General features: G+C 38.6%; 1 protein-coding gene across 2 annotated transcripts in view; it reads right to left on the reverse strand.

Annotated features, from left to right (window-relative positions):
* LOC139765302 (splicing factor C9orf78 homolog) overlaps positions 1-20,450 on the reverse strand; it is a 116,868-nt gene that overhangs the window by 80,165 nt on the left and 16,253 nt on the right. For both annotated transcript variants that reach the window (XM_071692692.1, XM_071692691.1), the window contains exon 2: positions 171-438. In XM_071692692.1, coding sequence (XP_071548793.1) covers positions 171-304 — 134 coding nt within the window. In that variant the 5' untranslated portion in view covers positions 305-438. The remainder of the gene's footprint in view (positions 1-170; positions 439-20,450) is intronic.

A 20,450-nucleotide genomic window follows, 5' to 3' on the forward strand; every position in this document is an offset into this window, starting at 1 on the left:
ACATACTCCTTTTACTACCACACCTCTCTTTTGCCCCTATAATTTCATATTTGACAAACATTACAAACATAATCAGTTCTTGTCTTTCAACAAGCGGTAGCATAGCTGATGAGGATGATTAAAATACTAGGGTATCTGAATATGGCAACTACACTTTGTTCTTTACTTACAAAAGACAATCCTCCTCATTATCATATTCCTCCTCTTCACCTGAGTCTCTTCTTTGTCTGAAATTCTTACTTCTCACTTTCTTGAAAGATATTTTTGGCTTATCAGAAACATGCTCCTCTTGCATTGCTGCCATGGTGTTCTTTTCCAAATTCTCTTTAATGTACTTGAAATGTTTTCAGTTATGAGCTCTAAGTATTTCTTGAGGTTGACCCTTTACTTTTTCTTAACAAAGTCTACTGACTCAGGAACTACTTCTTTACCTTAAACCTGTGTTTCACGAAAATGTTAGATACGTAAGTAAAAGTGTCTATGGTTTAAAATAATTCAATTTAGTATTTACAATAACATTTTCTAAATAGCATAAAGCACTTTATTTATGATCAACTCAATATTTATGATTACAATAAATACAGTTTTCAGCTTTCATAATGATTTTCTTAAGGTATCAGTTCACTGAAAAACAAAAATAAATTCTAGAAAATGAAATATAACAACAGATACTCATACTGTAACCTAGCTAACAAAAAATTTTCAAAAAATTGAAATAAATTTTTCATTCTATTTTCTACCTATCCCATGACCAATTTCTATAAAAGAGTCCTGGTGCTACCCAGGACCTCTTTCTAAAGGTTACTGCTAACTAATGCTGTGGTACTTCCAGTACTTGGAGTATGACGATTTTTGATGGGACTGATCCCCATGATACAGAATTGCCTAAGATGAGTTCTCACTCACAGTTTAAGTTCTTGAGGGATAAGCCCAGTAACATCTTAATATCTATCTAAATGAATCAACAGTTCACAAACATGAGACTATTACATGTAAGTCAGCCTATCACCCTAGACAGTCTAAGACTAGAAATATGAATTATCTGCTTCCATGTTCTCCATGATTGTTGTGGTGCAACATGGGGTGGTGTTCTACATCAAAACCATGACTTTGGTAATTCTTTGCTCATTCTGAATTTCCAGCTGATATCTGATACCATATTCTATCCACAGATGTCACTAGCAACTTCAAACACAACTGGAGAGAATATCACTCGTAACAGTCACCCATAAACTGTCAAAGAGAGAATAACTGTGTCATCATGGCAAGAAGCCTGATCTTTGCAGCAGCTATGCCCTGCAGACAATCTTACAGTTAAAGACACAATTTCTTGTGTATGGTTGTAAACATTTCTGATGAATACTAGGTATATAACATTCTGAATAAATATGTATATACATAATAAAAAAATTGCTCATAAAATATATGTAAATCATGAGTAAGGAGTGTGGATTTAGTGAAATCATCCCTATACAAAACAAAGTACACCATGTGTGTTTAGGTGTAAAATGAAACCACACACACACACACACGCACACACACAAAGAAAAAATCATGTACATACACCGTGAGGATCTATTCACCTTTCCACACCAACAAGAAAGAAAGTATACTACTTGTACTGGGTATTTTCTTCAGTATCATGATATAGATATATTTCATTAGGGATTTTTCTTTTTTAATTCTAAAGTGCATAGGACAACAAGCTCTATGGAAATAATGTGCTATATAAATAGAAGGGAATAAAAAGAAATTCAAACTTCAACAGACCATTGGGTCCTTTCAAGGCTGTTTTTGATTGGGGAAAATAACCGCCGGAAACTCAAAGAGTAGTGCTGTAAAAGTCAGAAGGTATATAGACTATTCAAAGAGAATAACCTGCAAATTGTCATTTTCACTACAGAGGCGTGAATAATGAAAGTCATGGATTTCAAGCAAAGTATCTATCAAGTCTATTCTTAAATTTGCCTCTCTGCTTGGCAAGTTGTTCCATATGTTAACAATACTGTTGAAGAAATTGTACTTTGTCTCATTTGAGGTATATCACTTGCCCATGACTTTGCATCCATTACTACGAGTAAAATCAGATAAATCAAGTCTTAGGTACCTCGATAAATCAAGATCATCAAAGCCTTTGATTGATTTGAATACTCGTATTAGATCTCCCCTTAACCTCTTTTCTAAGCTAAACAGATTCAAGTTGTTTAATCTCATCTCACAGGATTTGTTTCTCATTCCAGGAATCATCTTGGTAATTCATCACTGTCCTCTCTCCATTTTGTCTATTCTTTTTTAATGAAGGGTGACCAAAACTGAACACAATATTCAAGATGTGGATGAACCAATGACTTGTAAAGAGTGAGGATGATTTCCCTGGGTTTAGATTTGAAGGCTTTACCAATGAAACAAGCAAATCTTGTTTACCCTTTTCACTGCTCCTGTGCACTGCTTACTTGGTTTTAGGTCACCAGAGATTAGTACACCCAAGTTTTTTTCCTTAGTTCAACAAAATTTGTTCCGTAGCTTTCCTTTTCATTTTTACCACACATATCTAAAACTTTGCACTTAATATCAAAATTCATTTGCCACTTATGAGCCCAGTTTATCAGTGTCTATGTCAGTTTGAAGCTGTAGATGTTTAAGTTCATTTGTGGATGTATCCCTAAGCTTTGTAACATCAGTGAATTTTCATATCTTTCAGTGCATCCCATTATCAATATCATTATCATATTTGAGTAAGAGAACCAGTTTCAAGACTGATCCTTGTGGCACTCCACTTGTTACGTCTATCCATTCTCAGACTTGACCATTAATCTCTACTCTTTGTTTCTGGTCTGTTAACCAATTTCATATTTACTGAAGTACAACTCCATGAAAGCCAGGTGACTAAATTTTTGCTTGTAATCTTTGATGTGGAACCTTATTGAAAGCTTTTGGAAATTCTATCCAGATAACATGAATTGTTTTACTTTCAACATACAAGTTGATTATATCATAAAAGAAATAAAGCAGATTTGTCAGACATGTGTGATTTCATCTAAAACCATACTGAGAATCACTCATTAAGTGGTAGTCGTCTGAATGGTTTACAATTCTATCTTGAGTGATTTTTTTTTTTTTGCTTTGTCGCTGTCTCCCGCGTTTGCGAGGTAGCGCAAGGAAACAGACAAAAGAAATGGCCCAACCCACCCCCATACACCTGTATATACATACACGTCCACACACGCAAATATACATACCTACACAGCTTTCCATGGTTTACCCCAGACGCTTCACATGCCCTAATTCAATCCACTGACAGCACGTCAACCCCGGTATACCACATCGATCCAATTCACTCTATTCCTTGCCCTCCTTTCACCCTCCTGCATGTTCAGGCCCCGATCACACAAAATCTTTTTCACTCCATCTTTCCACCTCCAATTTGGTCTCCCACTTCTCCTCGTTCCCTCCACCTCCGACAGATATATCCTCTTGGTCAATCTTTCCTCACTCATTCTCTCCATGTGCCCAAACCATTTCAAAACACCCTCTTCTGCTCTCTCAACCACACTCTTTTTATTTCCACACATCTCTCTTACCCTTACGTTACTTACTCGATCAAAGCACCTCACACCACACATTGTCCTCAAACATCTTATTTCCAGCACATCCACCCTCCTGCGCACAACTCTATCCATAGCCCACGCCTCGCAACCATACAAAATTGTTGGAACCACTATTCCTTCAAACATACCCATTTTTGCTTTCCGAGATAATGTTCTCGACTTCCACACATTCTTCAAGGCTCCCAGGATTTTCGCCCCCTCTCCCACCCTATGATCCACTTCCGCTTCCATGGTTCCATCCGCTGCCAGATCCACTCCCAGATATCTAAAACACTTTACTTCCTCCAGTTTTTCTCCATTCAAACTTACCTCCCATATGACTTGACCCTCAACCCTACTGTACCTAATAACCTTGCTCTTATTCACATTTACTCATAACTTTCTTGAGTGATGGTTTCTATAAGTTTTCCTACCGCATGCGTTTAGCTAATACAATGATAACTTCCAGGCAGTGACTTATTACCTTTTTTGAATATACCGATGTTACATTGGCAAACTTTCATTCATCTAAAACTTTTCCTGGAGCAAGTGACATATTGAAAAAGGCATTCAAAGGCTTAACTATCTCATTTTTTGCCTCTTTTATTGTTCTTGGATAAAACTTATCAAGGCCTGCCATTTTATTTATTCTAATTTTGTTTATGGCTGAAAGTATGTCATTAGCTTTTATGTCAATTTGTTTACGAATGTTCCCCTCTCTTATCAGTGGAACTGGATTTGGGATGTGTTGTGTCTCTGATTATAAACACAGATACAAAAAAGTCATTTAATATTTTAGCCATGACTTCGTTGTCTTGAACCAGTCACAGTTTTCCATATTGACTAGATAATGACTCTTGCTTGTAACACAACTGTAAAAGTTCTTAGGGTTTCTTTTGCTAATTTCAGCAATATTCATCTCATATTAACATTTACTTTGTCATATAACTCTCTCTCTCACAACAAATTTACATACATTACCTTATCATGTTGGTCATTGGATTCTCTTAGCTTCTTTTATGCTACTTTCTTAGGCAACTGGCACTTTCTTACTTCATCATTCCACCACCTTGGTTTTGTTTTAAAAACACCATCTGCTACAAATTGGTACATACGTATATTCCCTCTGCAGCTTTGAAGGTTTTTCTGAAGCTTTTCCAAGCTACATGCATGTCATTTTTACTGTCTATATCATGAACAATGCAAAGATAATTAAAATTTGAAGAACTAAATCTAACATATTTTCAGTATCTCAACTAATTGGATCTGGACACTATCAAGCAAATTTAGGTAGAGTCCATGCCCAGAGATACTAGAAAAGGATTCACCCCATTTAGATATGGGTAAGTTTAAATCTACTATGTAGTGTCTTGTTCATTACAAATTTCTGCTAACTGATCATAACTCTTTCGTCTACCTTTGATGTCTGTGCAAGGGGCCTATAAGCTAGTACTACTGATATTTTCTTATGTAGTTTATCTTTAATTTCTACAAAAATGAAGTTAACATTCCCAATGGCTACAACAGTTTTTTCTGCACAATTTACATGAAAGGTTTAAATACTAAAAAGGATAAAATTTCAGAAACAAAGGACTGAAAAGATAAAACCTGAATCTAAAAGGAACCTGGTGTGGCCCTCAGATCCACAACCTAGGTGGATCAGCAGCAGCAGCTGGAGTTGCTTACTCACTTGTAAATGGTTATAATCTTTTTTACTTTGAGACATGATCTTCACTCATAATTCATAATTTTAACATGTTTCTTTGCATGAGACCATTCAGTGATATCATATACATTAAACTCTGAATAGTAAAAGAGAAAAAGGGAGAGGGGGATATTAAAATGTATTCGTCACACTTGGTGGACAACACTGGATACTTCATAAGTCTTGTTCAACATCCAAGCCACAATACAACTGTGCTCACACCATTTACAAAGAGAATGGGAAATATCTCACACACATCATTCAAACCATCATAAAAAAAGATCTAATGAATATAAGATTTTTTTTTGTGAATTTTCAGAGGGAGTAACAATGTACTTGTAATTGGCTCGTTTATATAACTATTTTACATGGCAAGGACTTCATCAATGGCTCATCAAAGTGCTAAATGAGAAGCTGAGAGATATCTATATAACAGTCTAAACTAAGGGGTTGAAGTCATTAATGGGGACTGCCACATAGCTATGTGGCACAGCAAGAACACTTTGTCTTAAAAGGAAAAAAATGTTATGGTGGAATGAAGATTTAAGGGAAGTGATTCACTGAAAACTTTGGGAGATGAGTCTTTCATAGAATAGTGATTACAGAAGGCAGAGGGGGAACATTCTAAACTTCAATGTAAAATAAGAAAATTGGTGCAAATACATAAAAGGGACTGCTTAGGATTAGATGGTCGTCAAATCATTTTCCTGCCCTGGTTTTTGAAAATAAATTTTCATGTGGTTAAGCAGGTGACTTGACTCTTATTTGCTCCACAAATGTCAACAAATAATGGTCAATTTTCTAATCTCCAACTACTATGGTAAATTCTCTCCACCTCACCCAAAGTATCTCTAGTTATTACACTCTAACTTATTTGTTTTCCTATCTTGTTACTTATCTTTTCACAAGGGCATGTGTACATACTGGGCAATGGCTTTAGTATAGTAATCTATTTATTTTTGGCTCAAAAATAACCACATACAATTTCCCCAACATGCTGATGGTTGCCAGATTATGCCAATTACTCAAGATTTTCATCCAGTACTCTTCACTATGTACTAAATTGTGTACTTAAGTACTGGCCTTCCACAGTTCCTGTGGGCAAATGGTCTTATAGTACTCCCCATATTCAATGACTGTTCATTCCCTTAAGGCTTATAATTACTGAAAATACATTCTCCAGTTTTCAACCAAAAGTTTCTTTCCAACAAGTTGCCTGATGGTGGCTTATTTTCTCCTGCTTTTTTATATTTTCATAATGGATCACACTCAGAGTTATTAACTATGCAATTTGTTATCTTGCCTGGAATTTAGTTATCTTGCTTTCTTTAGTGACTGAGCTCTGGATGGACAAGAGTAGTCTAAACTCAGGCATTCTGAATGGCAACTGCCTCCTATAAGCCCTCTTCACAATGCAACCCTATATTTTTCCCTTTCTACTAATCAATATGGCTCAACTAATAATACCTTTAAGAAACACTGCATCACTGTATCCTACTAATTTGTACTTTCTCTCTTTACTTGTAAACAAGGTTTACAGAGGCTGCATACCATCTCTTCATCTCTGCAGGTGGAGGTGATGTAATTTATTACCTATTTATACTGTACAGGATAGAGATGCTCTGTGGAAGGTATTAAGAATATATGGTGTGGGAGGAAAGTTGTTAGAAGCAGTGAAAAGTTTTTATCGAGGATGTAAGGCATGTGTACGTGTAGGAAGAGAGGAAAGTGATTGGTTCTCAGTGAATGTAGGTTTGCGGCAGGGGTGTGTGATGTCTCCATGGTTGTTTAATTTGTTTATGGATGGGGTTGTTAGGGAGGTGAATGCAAGAGTTTTGGAAAGAGGGGCAAGTATGAAGTCTGTTGGGGATGAGAGAGCTTGGGAAGTGAGTCAGTTGTTGTTCGCTGATGATACAGCGCTGGTGGCTGATTCATGTGAGAAACTGCAGAAGCTGGTGACTGAGTTTGGTAAAGTGTGTGAAAGAAGAAAGTTAAGAGTAAATGTGAATAAGAGCAAGGCTATTAGGTACAGTAGGGTTGAGGGTCAAGTCAATTGGGAGGTGAGTTTGAATGGAGAAAAACTGGAGGAAGTGAAGTGTTTTAGATATCTGGGAGTGGATCTGTCAGCGGATGGAACCATGGAAGCGGAAGTGGATCATAGGGTGGGGGAGGGGGCGAAAATTCTGGGGGCCTTGAAGAATGTGTGGAAGTCGAGAACATTATCTCGGAAAGCAAAAATGGGCATGTTTGAAGGAATAGTGGTTCCAACAATGTTGTATGGTTGCGAGGCGTGGGCTATGGATAGAGTTGTGCGCAGGAGGATGGATGTGCTGGAAATGAGATGTTTGAGGACAATGTGTGGTGTGAGGTGGTTTGATCGAGTAAGTAACGTAAGGGTAAGAGAGATGTGTGGAAATAAAAAGAGCGTGGTTGAGAGAGCAGAAGAGGGTGTTTTGAAATGGTTCGGGCACATGGAGAGAATGAGTGAGGAAAGATTGACCAAGAGAATATATGTGTCGGAGGTGGAGGGAACGAGGAGAAGAGGGAGACCAAATTGGAGGTGGAAAGATGGAGTGAAAAAGATTTTGTGTGATCGGGGCCTGAACATGCAGGAGGGTGAAAGGAGGGCAAGGAATAGAGTGAACTGGAGCGATGTGGTATACCGGGGTTGACGTGCTGTCAGTGGATTGAATCAAGGCATGTGAAGCATCTGGGGTAAACCATGGAAAGCTGTGTAGGTATGTATATTTGCGTGTGTGGACGTATGTATATACATGTGTATGGGGGTGGGTTGGGCCATTTCTTTCGTCTGTTTCCTTGCGCTACCTCGCAAACGCGGGAGACAGCGACAAAGCAAAAAAAAAAAAAAAAAAAAAGAAAAAAAAAAACTGTACAGGAAGAGTTTTTAACTCACTGAGCCCCATCTCTTGAACATTCTCTACTATCATACATTTACTAAACTTATGTATGCTGTCTGCATTAATGATATAACAGAAGTAAGATTTTATACATGTGAAGATGTGATTGTGGATACTGCATGTGGACACAAGCATAAATTTATGTACACTATTAACAGAATTTTACTGCCCTAAATTTATACTTTTTTGATTCATCAATAAACATTATGGGGAAAGTAGATAAGAAGTCAGTAAATGAAACAAAGAAGAAATAATAAAATACATTAATGAGTTTTAACCACACCTTTAACATCTGATAACTTTTCTGAGACTTGAGTGATAAGTGTGTTACCTGGATGTGGGATGAGGACCAACTCGTTATCCATCCCACCAACCCCTTTTCGTCACTTCCACCCACTTGCAAGTGGTCACTCTACTCTCACTCCTTAAGTAACATTCTCTATTTTTGTTCATCTTTTATTCTTTATACCTGAATCCAAGGACTGTAAAGTAGTATTTCAAAAAAAAAAAATTTTCAGCCTTGTCTCCTTTTAAGCAAATTCTCTTTTCATTGTAAATTGTTCCAGCACCAATGACTAAATTTTCCCTAGGAACATTAATAGTAGTACATGCTAGATAAGTTTCAGTTAATTTGTTCAGACTTGGATACACATTTTGCTTCAACTTCCACCAAACCTATTCCTTTTCTGTTTGTGATACTCTTCAATCAGTTTTGATGAGTGAATTTTTACATCATCACTACATCACAGTATTGCAATCACTGAGCCCTGGATTGAGACAGATTTGCCTGCTGAAGCTGTTGCCCCACTTAGTACATTCCATGCTTTTTTCCTTGATGGCTCAAAGGACTTCTTCACTAATTTTTGAGATATTTGAAGAGGAAAAGAATTTTGCTTTGTATTTCAGATATACATTTGTTGCTAAAGCATATTTGTTATTGGTTATTAGGCCATCGAATCTCTTTGATAATTAATTGCATTGCATTAACCATATACAATGTCATCTAATTCCATTCATTCACCTCATACTAAATTTCATGTTATCTGGTCGCTCTATCCCTACAGCTTACAATTCACTGTTCACAACACCAACCTGTTTCAAGAATGAAAAGGTTGTAATTAGGTCACCCCTCACTCTTCTCTTCCAAAGTGAGCAAATCAGAAGACTCTGACTCTTCCCTGTAACTTAGCTTTCTTAATTCTGGCACTTTCTTGGTTGCCCTCCTTAGGACCTTCTCTATTAGTTCTTTGTGTTTCTTAAAGGTGTAGTAACCAAACCTGAGAAACATGTTCTAGCTTTGGTCTTACGTAGGACATAAACAGCTTACCATTTCCTTATCCACACACACTTGAATGCTATTCTAATATTTGCCAGCAAACACATTGTCTCCTTAACCATTTTCCTAATACGAGACTAGTAACAGGTTAGTGATGATGTTGACTCTCAAGCCCTTCTCATGCAAAGAATCTGAAGCTCATTTCCAGTTAGATAGTAATCATATTGAGGCCACTTTTTATTCTGTCCCATAATCACTGCTTTACATTTGCCCAGACTGAACTTCATTAACCATGTGTCTATTTAGGTCAATTTGTAAGATGATGCAAACCTTCTCTGGCAAGTCATTTATTCAGATTAAGAGGAATAATGATCCCAGAGCAGAACTCTGTGGCACTTTTCTGGTCAACTCGACCCAAGCGGAGAAGGCTTCTCTGACATGCATCCTTTGCTCCCTTCCACTGAGATAATCTTCTATACATTGAACACATTTCCCCCTTATTCCTGCCTGGTTGTTCACCTTCTTAATTAGCCTCCAATATGATATCAGTGTCAAATGCTTTCTGGCTGTCCAGATACAAACAATCCACTCATCCTTCCCTTTTGTCTCAGACAGAGCTCACTCTCTCATAGAATTCTAAGTTTGTTACACCTAACCTTTCCCTAAAACAATGTTGTCTCTTTGGTACTTTCTCCTCATTAGAAAGTCATCCATTTCCTTTCTTATAATCTTTTCAAGAACCTAACAGACCACACTTTTTAGTGAGACCAGTCTGTAGTTCAGTGCCTATTCCCAATCTTCTTTATCATATACAGGTATGATGTTTGCCATTTTCCTCTCCCTTAACACTGCATCTCTCCAGTGACATCTTGAACAGTATTTCAGTAGGTTTACTTAGCATGTTTCCACACATCTTCAGCAATTATGATGAAATTTCATCAAAACCATGAACCTTCTATGGATAACAACCTTTTAATATTCTCTTAATATCTAATCTAGACATCTCAATGTTTTCTAAAATCTCCTAATTCCATCTCACTGGTGTTAGGGCTTTAGTGTCTTTCAGCATGAAAACACTTTTGAGCTTATCATTCAGTTCCTAAAATGCTGTCTACAATTCTTCCCTCTGAATCCTTTAGCCTGATTAGCTGCTCTTTAACTGAAAAATGACTCCTGATAAAATTATGGAAAACTTTTGATTTCCTCCAGCTTGTCCACAATATCTTTTTCAATGTTTCTTTGTTCCTTCTTTCTTATCCTGCCTCTCTTGTTTCTTGCTCTCTTATAACTTCAAAATGCTGGCTGGCAGGAGTGCCATCTAATCTTTACCATTGCATATCTCAAAGCCCTTTTGCTTTTTGGAATCTTACATTAAACCATGCTTTCCTCTTACTTACGATTCCACCTGTATTTGTAGCTAGAGTTACCCATGTTCCTACTTTCATCTTAGATTTCACAGAAATTCTTATGACAATGCTCTGGTTCCTTGCAACTGAGCTCCATTTTCCAATTCTTAGTTACTATAAAAATTGTTGAGGTTTGAGTAGTCTTCATAATTATATCTCCTCTTTACGTCTTGTCTCACTTCTATTCTTATAATGTCCTCATTTACTGCACGGTTAAACATGAATATTATTTTTTTTTTTTTTATTATACTTTGTCGCTGTCTCCCGCGTTTGCGAGGTAGTGCAAGGAAACAGACGAAAGAAATGGCCCAACCCCCCCCCATACACATGTATATACATACGTCCACACACGCAAATATACATACCTACACAGCTTTCCATGGTTTACCCCAGACGCTTTACATGCCTTGATTCAATCCACTGACAGCACTTCAACCCCGGTATACCACATCGCTCCAATTCACTCTATTCCTTGCCCTCCTTTCACCCTCCTGCATGTTCAGGCCCCGATCACACAAAATCTTTTTCACTCCATCTTTCCACCTCCAATTTGGTCTCCCTCTTCTCCTCGTTCCCTCCACCTCCGACACATATATCCTCTTGGTCAATCTTTCCTCACTCATTCTCTCCATGTGCCCAAACCACTTCAAAACACCCTCTTCTGCTCTCTCAACCACGCTCTTTTTATTTCCACACATCTCTCTTACCCTTACGTTACTCACTCGATCAAACCACCTCACACCACACATTGTCCTCAAACATCTCATTTCCAGCACATCCATCCTCCTGCGCACAACTCTATCCATAGCCCACGCCTCGCAACCATACAACATTGTTGGAACCACTATTCCTTCAAACATACCCATTTTTGCTTTCCGAGATAATGTTCTCGACTTCCACACATTCTTCAAGGCCCCCAGAATTTTCGCCCCCTCCCCCACCCTATGATCCACTTCCGCTTCCATGGTTCCATCCGCTGCCAGATCCACTCCCAGATATCTAAAACACTTCACTTCCTCCAGTTTTTCTCCATTCAAACTCACCTCCCAATTGACTTGACCCTCAACCCTACTGTACCTAATAACCTTGCTCTTATTCACATTTACTCTTAACTTTCTTCTTCTGGAAGGAGGTAAATAAAGTGTGTAAGACAAGGGAGCAAATGGGAACTTCAGTGAAGGGCGCAAATGGGGAGGTGATAACAAGTAGTGGTGATGTGAGAAGGAGATGGAGTGAGTATTTTGAAGGTTTGTTGAATGTGTTTGATGATAGAGTGGCAGATATAGGGTGTTTTGGTTGAGGTGGTGTGCAAAGTGAGAGGGTTAGGGAAAATGATTTGGTAAAAAGAGAAGAGGTAGTGAAAGCTTTGCGGAAGATGAAAGCCGGCAAGGCAGCAGGTTTGGATGGTATTGCAGTGGAATTTATTAAAAAAGGGGGTGACTGTATTGTTGACTGGTTGGTAAGGTTATTTAATGTATGTATGACTCATGGTGAGGTGCCTGAGGATTGGCAGAATGCGTGCATAGTGCCATTGTACAAAGGCAAAGGGGATAAGGGTGAGTGCTCAAATTACAGAGGTATAAGTCTGTTGAGTATTCCTGGTAAATCATATGGGAGGGTATTGATTGAGAGGGTGAAGGCATGCACAGAGCATCAGATTGGGGAAGAGCAGTGTGGTTTCAGAAGTGGTAGAGGATGTGTGGATCAGGTGTTTGCTTTGAAGAATGTATGTGAGAAATACTTAGAAAAGCAAATGGATTTGTATGTAGCATTTATGGATCTGGAGAAGGCATATGATAGAGTTGATAGAGATGCTCTGTGGAAGGTATTAAGAATATATGGTGTGGGAGGAAAGTTGTTAGAAGCAGTGAAAAGTTTTTATCGAGGATGTAAGGCATGTGTACGTGTAGGAAGAGAGGAAAGTGATTGGTTCTCAGTGAATGTAGGTTTGCGGCAGGGGTGTGTGATGTCTCCATGGTTGTTTAATTTGTTTATGGATGGGGTTGTTAGGGAGGTAAATGCAAGAGTTTTGGAAAGAGGGGCAAGTATGAAGTCAGTTGGGGATGAGAGAGCTTGGGAAGTGAGTCAGTTGTTGTTCGCTGATGATACAGCGCTGGTGGCTGATTCATGTGAGAAACTGCAGAAGCTGGTGACTGAGTTTGGTATGAATATTATATGATTACTTTTTCCAAATGGTGTATCACATACAACATTCTCAATATTTATGCTGGTATGTGTGAGGATAAGATTTAACAATGCTTCTTAAATCTTCCTGTATATATTCCAACATCAACACACCTGTTGCGTGTCTCAAGGACCATGAGTCCCTAAATTTTGATGTTATGTGGCTTGAGGTCTGTCTCCCTACTACCACACTTTTCCTTTGTATTGCCTATTGCTCTCCCAATTCTACAAATTTTACATTTTTCTTTGACTACATAAACTCCTGCCATGAGACTGTGACATCCTTTCATAAGCAAGACAAGGTCCTCTACCTCAGGGATTTCAACTTTCGCCATAAGGAATATTGAATTCCATCCATACAGAAGGTGGAGGGATAGAAGCCCTCATGTTCTCAATTTTCAATGATGAGAGCAAATTATCTCCCACCCTACCCATACTCCTGACCACTGTGACCACTCTCCTAATATTCTGGATATGTTTTTCACCTCTAGTCCATCCCACTGTAAGTACAAAATCTCATCCCCAATTGGTTCATCTGATCACACTCTCATAAATGCATCTATTCTAATGGCACTTCCCCCTCCAGCAGCTCCTATGTGCAAATACTGGCACCTCAACAAAGCTGACTGTAATAAATTATGTAACGTCTTTTCTGACAGATAAATTACTGTCTCCTATGTGGTGATGCTTTTATCTCCGATAAATGCATACCAGAGGTTATTCTTGTGGGAATGGAAGCATTTATCCCCTCTTCCTCCAGGAAAACCTTTTCATCCAATCCATCATTCAACCATTCCTGTTCTAACGCCATTCAGGCAAGGGATCAGACATACTGGGCTAGGACAAACTCTCCTTCCTCTGGCTCCCATTCAGTTTTTATCACTGCAAGCACGTCATACGTGAGGCAAAGCATTTCTTTATTCAAAGGAAGTGTGGTAACCTCTCCTCATCATCCACTGATAGGTCTTTCTGTTCTCTAGCTAAGGGCATCTCACAACTTCTATTGCTCTACCTTTTCTTCACTTTTCCATTCTTGACAGTACTATAGCTGTCTCTTCTGTAGACAAAGCAATCTCTTTGGTTCCTGCCTTGGATGACTAATGTTCCTTTACTCCTTCATGCTCCTCTTACTAATCCTACACCTCTTCCCGTAATCTCTTTTTGGACTGTCCAAAAAGCGTTTCTTTCTCTGGACACAATCAAGGCTTACGGTCCTGATGGCATCCATTCCTGTGTAATGAAAGAGGGTACCTCTGAACTTGCACCCGTGCTTGCTTTGTCTGTTCCGTTCCTGTTTAAAAACCATAATATTTCCTCATTGGAAGCATGTGTTGACACATCCCATCTCTAAGAAGGGTGTCTGTTCTCACCCCTCTATCATCCTATTGCTTTGGCATCTACCATTTCTAAAGTCTTTCAATCCCTCCTCAACTCCCATATCCTAATAAACCTCGAAAATCACAATCTTCTCTCTGATCACCATTTTTGGGGAGCCATGTGTAGTTGCCCTTAACATATCTAAGGCTTTTGACAGGTTAGGTTAGGTTAGGTTAGGTTAGGTTAGGTTAGGTTAGGTTAGGTTTGGGAGTGGCATCAGGGTCTTATCTCTAAGCTCCTCTTTTTTGGGCTCCCTCCCTCACCTTCCTTTATATCTAGCTCCCTCTCTGGCTGATCTATGTCCATGGTTGTTGAAGGATCAGCCTTCCCTCTTTTCTCCATCAACAGCAGTGTCCCTCAAGGATCTATTCTGTCCCCTATACTTCTTCTCCATTTTTTCAATGATTTCCTCTCCTTCACAAATAATCCAATGTATTCATATGCTGATGACTCAACACTGCATTCATCCACATTCTTCGCTTCTGCTCCCTCTTCTCTCACTCGATCAGCATCTTGTCTTGACATAGCTTTCTCAATAAACTCAGACTTGGACAAGACATCTCAGTGGAGTACAAAAAAATCTTGAGTTTAATGCCTCCAGGACCCAGTTTCTACTCATTTCTCTTTCTAAAACTCCTCACAACTCTCATTTCTCCTTTGATGGTTCTGTAATTCCACCTGTAACATTCACTCTTCTTTGGAAACCCCAAAATACATGAATAGCTAAGTCAGCATCTAAGAAACTAGGTGTCCTGTTTAAGATGTCAAAACTTGTTTTCTTTTGAACACCTGCTCTTTTTATTCAAACAATTGATTCTTCCATGTATGGAGTACTACTCTCACATCAGAGAAGGTGTTAGCTCTACGTCCATACTTGAAAGAGTTGAGTTGAAAGGGGTCCAGCTTATAAACTGTCCCATGCTAACTTCCAACTGGACCCTCTTGCCCTATGCCACAATGTTATTTCCCTTTCCCTATTCTCTAGTTATTACTTTGGTATTTGCTCCCCAGAGCTGGCTGCTTGTGTGCCCACACCACTAGCTAAACCATGCAATACTTGGCAAGCTGCTGTGTCACATGATTGCTGTGTGGCAATTGGCAACTCAAGAGTGGACTGTTTTGACACTTGCTTCTTTCCCTACACATTGAATCTTTGGAACTCTCTACCTTCTGATGTCTTTCCCAATAACTATGATCTGGCACATTCCAAAAACAGGTTTTTAACTTCCTCTAAAATTCATAAATACTTTCTGTTGTCTTTCCTTTCTCTGCTTCTTATCTCTCTCTATATTTCAATTTAGGCCTGGCCTTGATGTGGACCTTTGTCCATGACTGGAGCTTACAAACAAAAAAATTTAAAAACTTGCATCTTCCTGAATCCCCATTGCCATGAATGCAATTTCTCCCAGACTATCTGCAAAATGGAAACCTTCCATTATAAGAACTTTTACCATCTTAATGACATGAATACTTTATGACTTCATGTACAATCCTGTTAGCATTGTATATGTGCTCTGGATTACTGCAAAAGTTTAAGGGATTATATAATGCAATTGAGTGGGAGAAGTATAAAAGAAAGAGACAGGAGGTCAAGAGAAAGGTGCAAGAGGTGAAAAAAAGGGCAAATGAGAGTTGGGGTGAGAGACTATCAGTAAATTTTAGGGAGAATAAAAAGATGTTCTGGAAGGAGGTAAATAGGGTGCGTAAGACAAGGGAGCAAATGGGAACTTCAGTGAAGGGCGTAAATGGGGAGGTGATAACAAGTAGTGGTGATGTGAGAAGGAGATGGAATGAGTATTTTGAAGGTTTGTTGAATGTGTCTGATGACAGAGTGGCAGATATAGGGTGTTTTGGTCGAGGTGGTGTGCAAAGTGAGAGGGTTAGGGAAAATGATTTGGTAAACAGAGAAGAGGTAGTAAAAGCTTTGCGGAAGATGAAAGCCGGCAAGGCAGCAGGTTTGGATGGTATTGCAGTGGAATTTATTAAAAAAGGGGGTGACTGTATTGTTGACTGGTTGGTAAGGTTATTTAATGTATGTATGACTCATGGTGAGGTGCCTAAGGATTGGCGGAATGCGTGCATAGTGCCATTGTACAAAGGCAAAGGGGATAAGAGTGAGTGCTCAAATTACAGAGGTATAAGTTTGTTGAGTATTCCTGGTAAATTATATGGGAGGGTATTGATTGAGAGGGTGAAGGCATGTACAGAGCATCAGATTGGGGAAGAGCAGTGCGGTTTCAGAAGTGGTAGAGGATGTGTGGATCAGGTGTTTGCTTTGAAGAATGTATGTGAGAAATACTTAGAAAAGCAAATGGATTTGTATGTAGCATTTATGGATCTGGAGAAGGCATATGATAGAGTTGATAGAGATGCTCTGTGGAAGGTATTAAGAATATATGGTGTGGGAGGCAAGTTGTTAGAAGCAGTGAAAAGTTTTTATCGAGGATGTAAGGCATGTGTACGTGTAGGAAGAGAGGAAAGTGATTGGTTCTCAGTGAATGTAGGTTTGCGGCAGGGGTGTGTGATGTCTCCATGGTTGTTTAATTTGTTTATGGATGGGGTTGTTAGGGAGGTAAATGCAAGAGTCCTGGAAAGAGGGGCAAGTATGAAGTCTGTTGGGGATGAGAGAGCTTGGGAAGTGAGTCAGTTGTTGTTCGCTGATGATACAGAGCTGGTGGCTGATTCATGTGAGAAACTGCAGAAGCTGGTGACTGAGTTTGGTAAAGTGTGTGGAAGAAGAAAGTTAAGAGTAAATGTGAATAAGAGCAAGGTTATTAGGTACAGTAGGGTTGAGGGTCAAGTCAATTGGGAGGTGAGTTTGAATGGAGAAAAACTGGAGGAAGTGAAGTGTTTTAGATATCTGGGAGTGGATCTGTCAGCGGATGGAACCATGGAAGCGGAAGTGGATCATAGGGTGGGGGAGGGGGCGAAAATTTTGGGAGCCTTGAAAAATGTGTGGAAGTCGAGAACATTATCTCGGAAAGCAAAAATGGGTATGTTTGAAGGAATAGTGGTTCCAACAATGTTGTATGGTTGCGAGGCGTGGGCTATGGATAGAGTTGTGCGCAGGAGGATGGATGTGCTGGAAATGAGATGTTTGAGGACAATGTGTGGTGTGAGGTGGTTTGATCGAGTAAGTAACGTAAGGGTAAGAGAGATGTGTGGAAATAAAAAGAGCGTGGTTGAGAGAGCAGAAGAGGGTGTTTTGAAATGGTTTGGGCACATGGAGAGAATGAGTGAGGAAAGATTGACCAAGAGGATATATGTGTTGGAGGTGGAGGGAGCGAGGAGAAGAGGGAGACCAAATTGGAGGTGGAAAGATGGAGTGAAAAAGATTTTGTGTGATCGGGGCCTGAACATGCAGGAGGGTGAAAGGAGGGCAAGGAATAGAGTGTATTGGAGCGATGTGGTATACCGGGGTTGACGTGCTGTCAGTGGATTGAATCAAGGCATGTGAAGCGTCTGGGGTAAACCATGGAAAGCTGTGTAGGTATGTATATTTGCGTGTGTGGACGTGTGTATGTACATGTGTATGGGGGGGGGGCCATTTCTTTCGTCTGTTTCCTTGCGCTACCTCGCAAACGCGGGAGACAGCGACAAAGTATAAAAGAAAAGAAAAGATAATACTCACCTCACTATGTACTTCTTCCCTATAGGTACTCTTCCCACTATGATTTTAAGAATTGTCTGAATGATCCAATCTCTACTATGTTTTGAAATTTAAGGCTATCTTTTATCCAGAGGGTTGATCCTCCCCTTCCTTTGCCTTCCCTTTCTAACCTATTATGTAAACCTTTGGGCAAAACATGCAAAATCTTCTCTCTTTAGTAACCTTTGTTTCCAAGATTCCAAAAATGTCAGGTGTACTTTCTTTTATATGATCAATGAATTCCAGTTTTTTACCATTGGCTATTAATCCATGAAAATTTGCCCTGCAGTGTCAGTAGCTGCTATTTTGTTAAGTAACAATTTCATTTCTGATTATCCATTTCTTTACATTAATAAATCAAAGTGCATCCACATCAGAGATATACAATAAACGTGTAGAAAGTAATAAATCAAAGTGCATCCACATTAGAGAAATGCAGTGAATTTGTGGAAAGAACAGACAGTATTAAAAAATGTCTTGCTATTATAAAGTGTAAAGGACTCTCTACAAGTGAAGTGCTTCGTCATTCATGAGGAGTTCATAGTGAACTCATAACAGGAATAAAAGCTGAAGTACCCCAAATGAACTGGATAAATATGCAACAGAAATAGCATCCTTTGTTAATGCAGGGAGCATGAAGAAATTGTATCCAAACAAGCCTCTGTTTATGGGTGTTTTATCAATGCAATAGTAAACAGATATGTCATGAAATCTGTTCCTGCAAAGATATGTCATTGCCAAAAAATATATATAATGCTATGATTATGATTAATAAACAGAATAATCCTTCAAAAGAAATCGATTTAAAAAATAGATGCATGTCAGATGGTGCCGCATGATTCAATATTTTGTTTGATGATTATGTTTTTATGAAATTGGAACTACAATTGAAAAGTTGTGGAACTTAGTAATGGTTGGTAGGAATTTTTGGTTCCTTACCTGCTGAATACACTTTTGTACTTGTGGAAAAGAAATTGCTGAATTTCTCTTGGTGAAAAATGATGTAACTGAGAGTAACCAATTAAGCTCGTTGCATGGTTAAATATGGCACAGATTCCGTCATAGTGACCATCAACTGATGTTATGCATATGAACCTAATACATGATTTGTACAATGTGAAGGATTCAAAGCGAGCCGTTACTAGACTTAAGATAGCTGAGATATGTGTTGACAGTAACACTATTGTGGGGAAAAAGCACCAAGCATTGTTACTGCTGTTCCCATGGAATCTCATATTGATGAGAATGATGAGTTCACAAGTGCATGGTAAATACACAACAATGTTGTCCACATTTTGGACCTGAATTCCAAGATGTTACAGAAGGATTAACTGCAGGGAACATTGCAAGCACAATTACCAAGTTATAAACAACTGTAAGGATCTTCAATATATTGCCTGTAAAGAATGAAATCATACAAAAGTAAGTGAATTTTGAGCATGGAAAGGATCTTTAACTAAAACTAGGTGCACAAAGAAGGTGAAATAGTTTGTTAGAGATTGCTAAATCTGAGAAAAAAGGCTGAAGTAAATATTTGGGGATAAAATGTCAGTAGGGGATGAAGTGATGGGAAATAAGAAGGGATGAACTCTTGGTAAGGGCAGAAGTATTAATGCGCTTGGATCTAGGAGGGAAGAATGGCGTTGCAACATCAGGAAGGTTGGTAAATACCATAGTGGAATCACGATACTTATGATGCTTATTACAGCAATTCATTGTTTTACAGTATATATTTTCATTAATCACAATCCATCAAAGTTCACAATAATTTTAGAGGATTTCATCTTTTTCTGAACCACGAAATCCAAGAAGATTGATCCATAAAAGACATGTAATACCATGGTAGACCTAATCAATATTAGATTTCTGCAGATTTAGTGAAGGAGTCTGAGACATGGATAAATCGTGAAATGAAATTGTACAAATACATATGGAAATGTATCATAAATGTCATTAGTTTTCTATGTTTACTATACTACTACAGGTGTATTTCATCATGGCATTCCCCTTTGATTTCGTTGTTATGGGAGGGGAAGACCCAGGTATAAAGGGTTCATCCGTCTCAAATCATTGCTAATTGTAAGTTATTAAGAAGCACATATAATGGAATTCTTTCCAACCCCTAAGCTAATGTAGCGGGAGAATATAAAAGAGACTGGGCTATACAATGAAAGCTACCTAATAAGAGGTGAACCAAGTATGTTAGAACCAAAGAATGAAACTTTAAATTAACCTACCACTTCTATGTAATGTGAAGTGTTACTATCACAACCCACTTAAATAATGTGAAGTGTTACTACCACAACCCACTTAAGTAATGTGAAGTGTTACTATCACAACCCATTTAT

Source organism: Panulirus ornatus, chromosome 53 (genome assembly GCF_036320965.1).
Source record: "Panulirus ornatus isolate Po-2019 chromosome 53, ASM3632096v1, whole genome shotgun sequence".
Classification (NCBI taxonomy): Eukaryota; Metazoa; Arthropoda; class Malacostraca; order Decapoda; family Palinuridae; genus Panulirus; species Panulirus ornatus.